This window comes from Martes martes (assembly GCF_963455335.1).
Source record: "Martes martes genome assembly, chromosome: 16".
In the NCBI taxonomy this organism is placed as follows: Eukaryota; Metazoa; Chordata; class Mammalia; order Carnivora; family Mustelidae; genus Martes; species Martes martes.
The window spans coordinates 32,089,706-32,102,515 of record NC_137904.1 but is presented as its reverse complement, the minus strand read 5'-3'; the positions used below and the strand labels follow the sequence as shown (position 1 = coordinate 32,102,515).

The 12,810-nt window shown below is 36.6% G+C and overlaps 1 protein-coding gene across 1 annotated transcript in view; it reads right to left on the bottom strand.

Annotated features, from left to right (window-relative positions):
* The window catches only part of SKA2 (spindle and kinetochore associated complex subunit 2), a 36,041-nt gene that overhangs the window by 16,049 nt on the left and 7,182 nt on the right, over positions 1-12,810 (bottom strand). Inside the window, exon 2 of the mRNA XM_080826105.1 lies at positions 1,528-1,614. Within this exon, the coding sequence (XP_080682231.1) occupies positions 1,528-1,614 (87 nt within the window). The remainder of the gene's footprint in view (positions 1-1,527; positions 1,615-12,810) is intronic.

Genomic DNA, 12,810 nt, shown 5'->3' with positions numbered 1-12,810 from the left:
AATGGGAGTACATGGTACAGGCTTCTAGCTACAGAATGAAAAAATCATGGGATGAAATGTACAGCATAGCAAACATAGTCAATGGTATTGCCATGGTATTGTTATAGTGTTGTATGGTGAGATATGGTAAAGCTACAGTTACGGTGAAAATAGCATAATGTATAGAGTTATCCAATCACTATATTGTACACCTGAAACTACTGTAACATTGTGTATCAACCATACTTCAATTAAAAGACAATGTCATTCAAAAGAAATGAAATCTTGCCATTTGCAACGACGTGGATGGACCTAGAGGGTATTATGCTGAGCGAAATAAGTCAATCAGAGAAAGACAATTATCATATGATCTCCCTGTTATGATCTCCCCGGTAACATGGGGGGTTTGGGAGGTAGGGAAGGAAAAAATGAAACAAGATGGGATCGAGAGACTCTTAATCTCACAAAACAAACTGAGAATTGCCGAGGAGAAGGGGGTATGGAGAGGGTGGTTGGGTTATGAACATTTGGGAGGGTATGTGCTATGGTGAGTGCTGTGAAGTGTGTAAGCCTGATGATTCACAGACCTGTACCCCTGGGGCTAATAATATATTATATGTTAATTAAAAAAAAAAAAGACAATGTTGTTACACGGGTGTTGGGGGGGTGACACATTATTTTAATTTGTACTTCTACCAAATCCAAAATAATTCTTAAGTACATAAAAATTTTCTTAAAACTATATGATATTTATCTGCTGTCAAAGATAAACATTAATGATATAAGTAGTCAATTACTATTAATGACAATGCTTAAAAACTGTTTGCTTTAAACAAAATTGTTGGGGTGCCTGAGTGGCTCAGTCAATTAAACATCCAACTCTTGATTTTGGCACAAGTCATGATCTTGGGGTGATGGGATAAAGCCCCGTGTGGGGCTCCCTGCTAAGCAGAGAGTCTGCTTATGGTTCTCTGTCCTCTCCCTCTCTCTCTCTCTGCCCTTCCCCCAGTTCTCTCAAATAAATAAAAGTATCTTTTAAAAAATTGCTTTTATCTCCACGGGCATGTGTACATGTAGTTATAATTTTATGGAACATAAATGGAGTTAATATTTCAATCAATCTTAAGTTAGAATAACTAAGTATATAATTTTATGCAAAAATCACAGTTCATGTAACAAATTTATAGTATATCATTGTCTTCCTCAGAAAATATCATGACTATCATAGTTTCTCCCTTCTTATTTAACAACTGCTCTATGGGTATCTATATTCTCTATCAGATTTCAGAGGCTTCCATAGTGGTTTATACCTCTGAATTCAATAATTCTTGATTAAGCATTAAAAAAAAAAAGTAGCCACACATTTCCTTGACTACAGGTATAATCTCTCGAGTACACTGTGACCAAGCTTCTAAACATGAAAATATTTTAAGATTCTGTGAATTTAGTACTTAATAATTTAACTTATAATATACTACTATTAAAAATACTATCAGAAAATCGTTTAACAAAATAATCTGTTAAAAATAGATTTCTTTTGCAGATTACCTTGCCTGCTGTAACAGGATGATTAGTCTTGATTTCATATTCCAGCCTGTATTGAATGTAATCCAGATCAGAGTCAGCTTTCTGGAACTAAAGATCAGCACAAATAATTTTTTTGTGAACGAAAAGACATATTAATAAACATAATACTTTAACTATTCTTCTTTTTCCTCTTTTTTTTTTTTTAGTAATTCAATAATGAGAAATACACTAATTTTATAAATATGGAAATAGAAAAGTACATAAAAGCTCCATGATCTATAATACCTGTGCTCTATTAAAAATTTAAAAACTAGTTAACATTTTGAAAATGCATTTAAATGTTGAAAATGTTTCTCTATGCATCTCTCTTAGATTTAGAACCAAAATTAAGACACCAAGCAACTACTGTCACATATTAATATGAGAACTAACAATGGTTTCCAAAATTCCCAGAGTTGACACACTCATCATTGAGGCAGCGTTTTTCTACCTTCGGTAGGAAATGTCCAAGCTAAAACACAAAACAAATTTGTTTTCAGGGATACCTGCAATTTTACCATTATCTGCAACTCCATTAAACAGTGAACTACAAGTATTTGTCACATAGACCAAAATTACAGACCTTAAAGAGACAAGAATTATACAAGGAAAACTACATACAGTACAAGAGTAGCAATCTAAATTATCCCAGTTTACTGAACCTGGGTCCCAGCCTGGGACCTTGATGTGCAGTAAACCCCAAACAGAGCATGGAATACTCTGTGATTACCAAAATTCTATCTTTATAACCAAAAACTTTTGGAATAGAAAAAGAAAGGAGACAGTTTTTATTTTTAAATTTTTTTCTAAGAATCTATAGCTGATTTGCATCTCTAACAGCAGAGTTGCCATAAACCAGAAAAATATATTAGTTCTTAATTTAAAACAGCACCTCAAAACAAAACAAATGGTACTTAAAATGTCTTTCAGAAAAGGGCACCTGTCACATACTGAGTCGGTTGAGTGTTCAACTCTTGGTTTCAGCCCAGGTCATGAACTGAGTGTCATGGAATCCAGCCCTGAGTGGGGCTCCAAAGTCAGCATAAATTCTCTCCCTCTTCCTCTGCCCCACCCAAAATAAAATAAATAAATAAAATCTTTAAAAAAAAATGTTTTTCAAAAATGAAGGCTTTTCATTTGCTTATATAATTGTTAGATTAGATGCTATGATTAAACTATCCAATAATTAGATTTCATTAAGCAGACTAATAATAACTACATATAGGGGTGCCTGAGTGGTTCAGTTGGGTAACTGTCTGATTTCCACTCAGGTCATGATCCTGAGGTCCTGGGATCAAGCCCCATCTTGGGCTCCCTGCTCGGCAGGGGAGTCTGCTTCTCTGCTCCCCTCTGCCCCGGCTCGTGTGCACTCTCTCTCTCTCACTCACTCATTCTCTTCCTCTCTCAGATAAATAAAATCTTTAAAAAAAAATTAAGGGGCACCTGGGTGGCTCAGTTGGTTAAGCGTCTGCCTTCAGCTCAGGTCATGATCCCAGGGTCCTGATATGGAGTCCCGCATTGGGCTCCCTGCTCAGTGGGGAGTCTGCTTCTCCCTCTACCTTTACCCCCTGCTAATGATCTCTCTCTCTCAAATAAATAAAATCTTTAGAAAAAAAATTTTAAAAATAATTACCATATATGTACATGTATATATAAAGAAAATTCCTGGGGCACCTGGCTGGCTCAGTCAGTAGGGCACACAACTCTTGATCTCAAGGGTCCTAAGTTCAAGCCCCACACTGGGTGTGAAGCCTACTTAAAAAAATTTTTTAGGGGCGCCTGGGTGGCCCAGTGGGTTAAAGCCTCTGCCTTCAGCTCAGGTCATGGCCCCAGGGCCCTGGGATCAAGCCCTGAATTGGGCTCTCTGCTCAGGAGGGAGCCTGCTTCCCTTCCTCTCTCTCTGCCTGGCTCTCTGCCTACTTGTAATCTCTGTCAAATAAATAAATTAAATATTTTTTTTAAAAAATTTTTAATTAGGGGCGCCTGGGTGACTCAGTGGGTTAAAGCCTCTGCCTTTGGCTCAGGTCATGATCCCAGGGTCCTGGGATCAAGCCCCAAGTCAGGTTCCCTGATCAGCAAGGAGTGCTTCTCCTTCTCCCTCCGCTCCCCCCAACCTCCACTCATGCTCGCTCTCTCACTCTCTCTTTCAAATAAAATCTTTAAAAAAAAAGGGGGGGGCAGATGACATGAACAGACATTTCTCCAAGGAAGACATACAGATGACAAACAGATACATGAAAAGATGCTCAACATCACTCATCATCAGGGAAATGCAAATCAAAACCACAATGAGACATCACTCCATACCTGTCAGAATGGCTAAAACAAAAAACTCAAGAAACAAGTGTTGGTGAAGATACAGAGAAAAAGGAACCCTTGTGTTGGTGGGAATGCAAACTGGTGTAGCCACTGTGGAAGACAGTATGGAGGTTCCTCAAAAAGTTAAAATAGAACTACCTTACAATCCAGTAATTGTACCACTGAGTGTTTATCCAAAGAATACAAAAACACTAATTCAAGAGAATACACACATCCCTATGTTTACTGCAGCATTATTTACAATAGCCAAACTATGGAAAGAGTCCAAGTATCCACTGATAAATGAATTGATAAAGAATATGTGATACATGGGGTGCCTGGGTGGCTCAGTCAGTTAAGCATCTGCATTAAGCTCAGGTCATGATCTCAGGGTTCTGGGATTGAGATCTAAATCAGGCTCCCTGCTCAGCAAGGAGTCTGCTTTTCCCTCTCCCTCTCCCCCTCTTCCCTGCTTGTGCTTGCTTTCTTTCTCAAATAAATAAATAAAATCTTAAAAAAAAAATGTATGTAATAGATAGATACGTAGAATGGAATATTATTTGGTCATGAAAAAAGAATGAAATCTTGGCATTTCCAACAACATAGACAGAGCTAAAGAGTATAATACTCGGTGAAATAAGTCAGTCAGAGAAAGAAAAATACCATATAACTTCACTCATATGTGGAATTTACGAAACAAAACAAACGAACAAAGGGAAAAAAGAGAGAGACAGAAACCAAAAAACATACTCAATTAGTGAGCAAATACATTGTTACCAGAGGGGAGGTGAGGCGGGGGCAGGGGGTATGGGTGAAATACATGAAGGGTATTAAGCGTACACTTTCATCCTGATGATCACTGAGTAATACACAAAACTGCTGAATCAGTGTATTTTACACCTGAAAGTAATATAAACCTGTATGTTAACTACGCTGAAATTAAAAAAAAAAAAAAAAAAAAAACAACTCTATTCTAGGAACTCTTAACTTGTTTATGAAACAGGAATTCTTAAACCTGTGTGTGTGTGTTTTTAAAGATATTATTTATTTATTTATTTGAGAGAGAGAGAGAGAGAGAGAGAGACAGAGCAAGCAGGGACAAAGAGGAAGACACAGACTCCCCGACAAGCAGGGAGCCAGAGGAGGAGCGCAATCCCAGGATCTGAACAGAAGGCAGACACCCAACCAAATGAGAACACCCAGGCAGCCCCCATGTGTGTTTTTTAACTTGATATTTTAGCTCTGCTTAAAGTTTAACTACCATAATCCCAAAGACCATTTAACAGTATCTTCTTTGCAAGAGAGCTGTTTTAGCTATGGCTTCCTATAATACCTGGTGGTCCACAATGTATTAAAATCATCAAACAGTACCAATAATAAGTGGTTCCTGCTTTTAAGTAACTTCTATTTTAGTAAGACACCAAAGAGTGTGCTTCCAATCAATGATATGATAGAGTCAGCTAAATTTTCAAATATGTTTGTAAACCAATTGTTAAACACAGGCATAACTAAAAATTACATAAATTTACCAGTAAACAAATTATTAAAAACAAATACTCAAAAATTATAACTTCCTAATGATTTTACTATTATATATGCTCTTGAGATCCACCACATGTACATAATGAAAATATTATTATTATTTTTTTAAAGATTGTATTTGTTTATTTGAGAGAGAGACAGTGAGAGAGAGCATGAGAGGTGAGAAGGTCAGAGGGAGAAGCAGACTCCCCGTGGAGCTGGGAGCCCGATAAGGGACTCGATCTCGGGACTCCAGGATCGTGACCCGAGCCGAAGGCAGTTGTTAAACCAACTGAGCCACCCAGGCGCCCCTATAATGAAAATATTATATCATGTGCTACTGTGCATGTCTTCCCAACTTCACTTTCAATCACGCTAGAAGCTTGCAATTGGCCAAGGTGGAAATATTTACACCAAGGAAACTGGAAAATGCTAAATTCAGAATTTCCTACCTCCTCCTCCCGCTAGCTGCATTTATATGTACACTTCCGCTTTCAAAAGACTTTTTTAGGGGCGCCTGGGTGGCTCAGTGGATTGAGCCACTGCCTTCGGCTCGGGTCGTGATCTCGGGGTCCTGGGATCGAGCCCTGCATCGGGCTCTCTGCTCGGCGGGGAGCCTGCTTCCCCCTCTATCTCTGCCTGACTTTCTGCCTGCTTGTGGTCTCTCTCTCTGTCAAATAAATAAATAAAATCTTTAAAAAAAAAAAAAGACTTTTTAAAATTCCATCCCCCCTTAAGTAATGGGCCCACATTTCTATTGGAAAAATATTTCAGAAGATGAAACGAATTTTAAACAGATTTTCAAAAACAGGGGGAGAAGGAAATGGGGAATTATCATTTAATGGGTCCAGAGTTTGAGTATGGAAAAATAAAGAAGTTCTAGAAATGGGTGGTAGTTGTGGTTGTACAAGAATGTGAATGTACTTAATACCACTAAACTATAAACTTACAATGGTAAATTTTCTTATATATATTTTATCACAAATACAAATTTAAAAAAACAAAGATGGGAAAATCAGCTTGAGATTAGAATGTAACTCTCTGTGAAGAACTGAACAGAACATTTCATGATAATACACAGGGGAAGTATTTACTTATCAGTGAAGTCGGTGGGCTTGGAAATAAGCAGGGACCAAAAAATGCAATGTTGAAAAATAGAAAAACAATCAAGATTTTCTGAGTCCCTTCATTTTATAAATGATGAAATAGTCTAAGTGATTTGCCTCTAGTTCTATTTTCTTTTTTAATTTTCTTTTATTTATTTATTTAACAGAGACAGCGAGAGAGGTAACACAAGCAGGAGGAGTGGGAGAGGGAGAAGCAGGCTTCTCCCCAAGCAGGAAGCCCGCGATGCAGGACTCGATTCCAGGACCCTGGGATCACGACCTGAGCAGAAGCCAGATGCCTAACGACTGAGCCACCCAGATGCCCCTCTAGTTCCATTTTCATTACTATGTTTTTTATGCAGTTAGATGAAAGTCTATACATGTTACATGGGACACTAGAGCCAATAAAAGTCACATAGATAGGGGCAGGGAATGTCAAGACTTCAGCTAAAGTTTTTTTGTTTGTTTGTTTTTAAGTTTCAAATGTAGTATCACTGGTTAGTCCATTAAAAAATTCCCTCTGAACACAACGTGGTAGTATGGTCCAGAAAAAAAAAAAAAGTAAAAGGATTGAGCTATTTGGTAGAAGTTCTAGCCCTGGTATCACTAACAAGTTATGTGGCCTTAGGTAAGTCTTCCATCTCTCTAAGTCTCTTCTACTAAATGAGAGAGTTGGAAATCTAAGGTCCCTTTCAACACTAATATTCTAGTATTTCATAATACCACATATAAAACCAAGTTTAATTTATCAAAATGTTAAAATTTAGAAAAGATAAATTTCCTTCTAAGATATTAAAATGACACTTAAGTTTTGGATTTTAATGTTTATATTAAGAATTAGCTTCTACTATTTGTTTTCTTCCTAAACAAAGATGACTGTTGATTCAGTTTCAGCTATATAGTTTCTGCAGCCTGCCCATTGTTCTTCCCAAACACCAAAACCCTATAAGCAATATTGCACTACTCAGAGCTATTTACACAGCAGAGACAATATCGATAGGGTTCTAGGATCTGGTCATAAACAGAAAATTTTTTAGTCACATGGTACAAAATTTGCTGACCAAGTACTATAGTCTCCATAATTCATTAGCATCTGATTAAGTACACAAACCGATGTTGAAAAATTTCATTCACAGCCCTCCTCAGTTATAAATTTGCCTCTTAAAGCCTAGTTAACAGTGAGGTTGCTCTTTAATTAACTTTAGCTACCTACCTTATTTTTAGGAGCATTAGAATGTTTAAAATAAAACTAGGGATTTTTTTTAAAGTTGGGGGGACAGAGGGAGAGCAAGAGAGAGAATCTTAAGCAGGCTCCATGCTCAGTGCTGAGCCCAACATGGCACTTGATCTCATGACCCTGTCATGACCTGAGCCATCAAGAGTCAGACACTTAACCAACTGAGCTACCCAAGCACCCCAAAGCTAGTGAATTTTTCAAAACCCAAGACATTCATATTTCAGAAGCCAGTTTTCTTCTAACTCAGTAAAAAGAATAAATGTAAACTTTTATACCCATCTTACAAGTGATAGATAAAATATGCAGTTTAGTTAGGAAAAGTCCATTGAGATCAACATTAAAGCCCCTCAACAGCCAAATTACATTCTGCCAACTGGACATCCTTGGAAACAGACTGGGACTATAAGGAAGATACTACATAAACAGGAAAAGAAATAGTTTAGGAAATAATTTTGACTTTTAGAGTATGCTACATATTGCATAAACATATAATAGTCTGTCTATATACTAGTTTTTATTATAATCAGCTTAACGCTTTATACCACTCAACTATTTGGCAGCAAGGAGAAAAGAACTACAGACCAACTTAAAAATACTTCCTTTTAACAAACAACCTACGGATTCTTACTGCCACAATAACACTCCCTTTCAAAAGAACCAGTGCTCTAAAAAAAGCAAACACATCCTCATGTGAGCAAGTTTGCCTCAACAGCATCAAACCACAAGAAAATGAAGAAATATGGCAATCTTATTTATGATGAGAGAAGTTGGTAGAGGTACATTCTAGACTTAGTAGCTAGGCTTAGAAATACATTTTCCATAGAAACATTACTTTAAGGGAAAACTTAATACTTCCAGATCTAGGTTAGCAATACTATCAACCAAAGAAACTAACACTTAACGAACACACCCCTTTCTTTACATTCCCCTCCCTCCAATGCAGATTTACAAACACCTTTATCTACTCTCATTTTATTTTGTTCATGGCTCTAGCTTACCATTTCATTTATTAGAATCATTTGTCTGCTTGATAGTGTCGCCACTTGATTTCAAATGTTTTGCTTGTAAGAGCCCTGTCTTCCTTTTTATATCCCCTAGCTTTTAATATACAGCCTAATGCTCAATGACAAAAAGGAATAGATGAAAGAACATTCATTCCTTTTGAGAACAATCTGGGAACCCAACCACCCTCTAAAGCCTGTTTTAAGAAATATGAAAAAAAAGAAAGAAAGAAAGAAAGTTCCCAACAAGTTTAGGGCCACCCCAAATGTATACACAATCACAATTGGTTTTTGTGTATTTCTACTGAAGGACTGAACTATTATCTAGTCTCTTCCAGAAAGAACACATGTCAAAGCATGTCTTGAGCAGATAAGCACTAATATGCACAAGCACCAGGTTGCACATGTTATTTCCAGCAAATAGCAACATCAAAGCAGAAGAAAGTAAGCAGAAGCTTCATCAGTTCCTAATCTGCAGGCTTTTATGAAACAATTATTATCGCAGTACACATAAGCAAGCCCCTGCCTGTAAAAGATTGCTTTTATCAGTTGAATGTAGTCTAAGTTTTTAAAAGATTTCAGGACCCTAGATTATTTGTTAATTGTGCTATGGACACATAAAGAACTACAGGGAGAGATTTTCATAATATACTGAACAAACTTGGTTTAGAAAAAATAGGGGCACCTGGGTGGTCCAGTCAGTTAAGCATCCCACTCTTGGTTTTGGCTGAAGTCATGATTTTGGTGCCATGGGATGGAGCCCCACATCACGCTCTGTGCACAGCACAGAGTCTACTTGAGACTCTCTCGCCCTCTCCCTCTGCCCCTCCCCATCATGCTCTCTCTCTCTTTCTCTAAAATAAATATATAAATCTTAAAAAAAAAGTTAAATATATACCTGCAAAAAAATCTAAAATATACAACATAGATATAATACTCATAGAATTGTAGGGGTTTTTTTCATCCATCTTCTAATTAAATTACATGTATGATAACTATTTAAAGCAAATTTTGTAAGTGTAAGTTTAAGTCACTCTTTAAGATCACTGGGATTGCGGTACCTGGCTGGCTCAATCAGTGGGACATCTGTCTTTTAATCTCAGGGTTGTAGGTTCAAGCCCCATGTTGGGTACAGAGATAACTTAAAAATAAAATAAATATTAAAACAATTTTTAAAAAGGTCATTGGGGTTTCCCAGTGCCTGTAGAATTAACTCTTGGTATAATTCTTCACAAGATGACATTAACATGTTCACCACAGATGCTTCACACTTTACACCTCAGCCACACTAAATTTCACTGTCCCAAATATGCCAGGCTATTTTTTAAAATCACTGATGTCTAAAAGTGCCCGGCAAACAACACAGTTCAAACATTATATTGTGTAATATAGAGAGAATAATATATAGAGACAATATATTATAATATTGTATAATATGTGTATATAAAACACACATGATAAATCTTAAAATTATAATGTTAGAAAATGTCATCAATATGACAAAAGAGCTACATTCCCAAATTACAGAATACAAAATAGTGGACATACTTGAAACAAAAACTTAGTATAATCTTGAGAGAGTACAAGTTTGGCAGCAATTCTTACTTACATATATACTGAAAAGGATATAAGATTAATGATGTGTGGTCACTCAATTTCAAATACTTTCAACTTCTGAAAAGCAGATATTCTTTTCTTCTTTTTAAGACTTACTTATTTATTTTAGAGGAAGAAAGAGAGAGAGAGAGAAACCTAAGCCAATTCCAGGCAGATTATAGAGCCCAACGCAGGGCTCAATCTCACAACCCTAAGACCATGACCTGAGAGGAAACCAAGGGTTGGACACTTAACCAACTGTGCTACTCAGGTGCCTCTGAATAGCAGATATTCTTAATAAGGGGCCCATGAGCCCCTGGGGGCAAAGGTATACAAATCCCTGCTTACCAGTTACCAAGTTAATGTATCTGTGTACATTTTTCTGGTGAGGTGGAACTCCTCTAAAGATCCATGGCATAAAGTGGGGGGAAAGGGATTAAAAACCATCACCTTAAGAGAAATATAGATTCTGCCTTAGTGTCAATGACAAGGTAACAAAGATTGCCAAATAAACTTAACATCTGTACTCCTAGATGGAGCAGGGGGGAAAATGGAAAGTACAGCAAGTACCAAGAGATAGTCTGCTTTTTTGTCATTCAAAAAAAAAAGTGTGATTGCTTTTGAAACCCAAATGCTAAGCATATGGCTGGGTACAGAAAAGGCAGATACTGTCCTCTCCTTATTCATTCATTCATTCATTCATTCATTTATATTCCTCTTTTACTAGCCTGCCCTATTTATTTATTTATTTATATTCCTCTTTTACTAGCCTGCCCTAGTAACATTTACTGAAAGTATGAAGTACTGCCATTTACAATTAGGCAGATTGAGTGGGGGAAAAAGCATTTACAAAAGTTAAACAACTCTATTTCCTAACACAAATAAATTGTTCTAAAAAGTTAAATGTATTTTACAATCACTGTCACTACATGGAAATCTTACCAAAAACTGAGTTATTTCCTCACTTATAAAATGAGAAAAACACTGAATCAAAGAATCAAGGATTGACTTATTCAAACTTTTAAAATGTTATATATTGAGATAATTTAGAAGTATAACTTTTTTTAAAAAAAGATTTTTTGTATTTATTTGACAGAGAGAGAGAGAGAGAGTCCAAGTAGGCAGAGCAGCAGGCAGAGGGAGAGGGAGAAGCAAGCTCCCCGCTGAGAAGGGAGCCTGATGCGGGGCTTGATCCCAGGACCCTGGGATCATGACCCGAGCCGAAGGCAGACACTCAACTGACTGAGGCACCCAGGTGCCCCAGAAGCTTAACCTTTTAAAGTCTAATTGAGAATAAATTTTATTTATTAGAGACATTCTCAATATTGAAACTTTATATTTGGGTAACAAAGGTAATATCTTTTTTTTATTTGTTTCAAAACTTTTACTTTCCTCCAAGGACGAAGAAAATTTCCCACTTCATTTTAAATAAATTCATAGATATGGTCTTTCATACCTACTACTGAAATTGAAGATGTGTTCACATCAAAATACAGTTCAAGGCAGAAGAAACCTTCCCTCTCCTCACCATCTGGTACATGTTTTTATTCTTATTTAACTAGTATATAATCTTTTACCCAGAAAACTTAATGGTTGTACATGCTCTGGGATAGAAAGAAAATTCAATGATATATCTAAAAGGAAATGTATTACATTGTTATCAACTCACTTTTTTTTTTTTTAAAGTAGGCTCCATGCCCAATGTAGGGCTTGAACTCAAGACCCTGGGATCAACAGTCTCATGCTCTACTGACTGCGCCAGACAGATGCCTCTCAATTCGCTTCTTTAGAGAAAAGAAATGAGATCCTCAAATTAAGCAGTTTTCTTCCCTCAGTTCCTCGCCATGTAATGTCCTACCTGATTAAAAAACACAGAATCCTACCCAGTGCTTGAACTGCCTACTTGAGAATGGCAGGAAATTAAAAGCAAAAGAAGAGAAAAACAGCCACACTTTAGGCCTAGAGAGGTAACTCAGATCTTAATATATGAAATATGGGAATAAAATAGTTTTCTCATAAGCAGTCATGTTCTTCATTCCTACCAAATGATGTCTTTGAGTCCATGCCTAATATCTCGGATACCTTTCTTCCCACTGTATCCATTCTCCTGGCTTTTGAGGACATTTGCTTAACAAATAGCTTACTTTCCCCCTGAAATTTCTGAAATTTATTTAGAAGACATGTTATAACACTTCTTGCTCTAATTTTAAGATATAGAGCAGTAGTAGAAATCACACTGAGCAGGTTATGAAAAATTTATAAACAAGACCTATACACTGAAAACTACAAAACACTGTTGACATTTTAAAAGACCTAATAAATAGAGAGATAATGTTCAAGCATCAGAAAACTCATTATTGTCAAGCTATCAAGTCTCCCTAAATTTTTCTCTAGATTTAACATGATCCCAACCAAAATCCCAGGCGGTCATTTTTTTTTTTTTTAAAGAAACTCACCCCCCAAAAAAGCTTATTTGGAAATACAAAATTAATTTAAAAATTTAGAA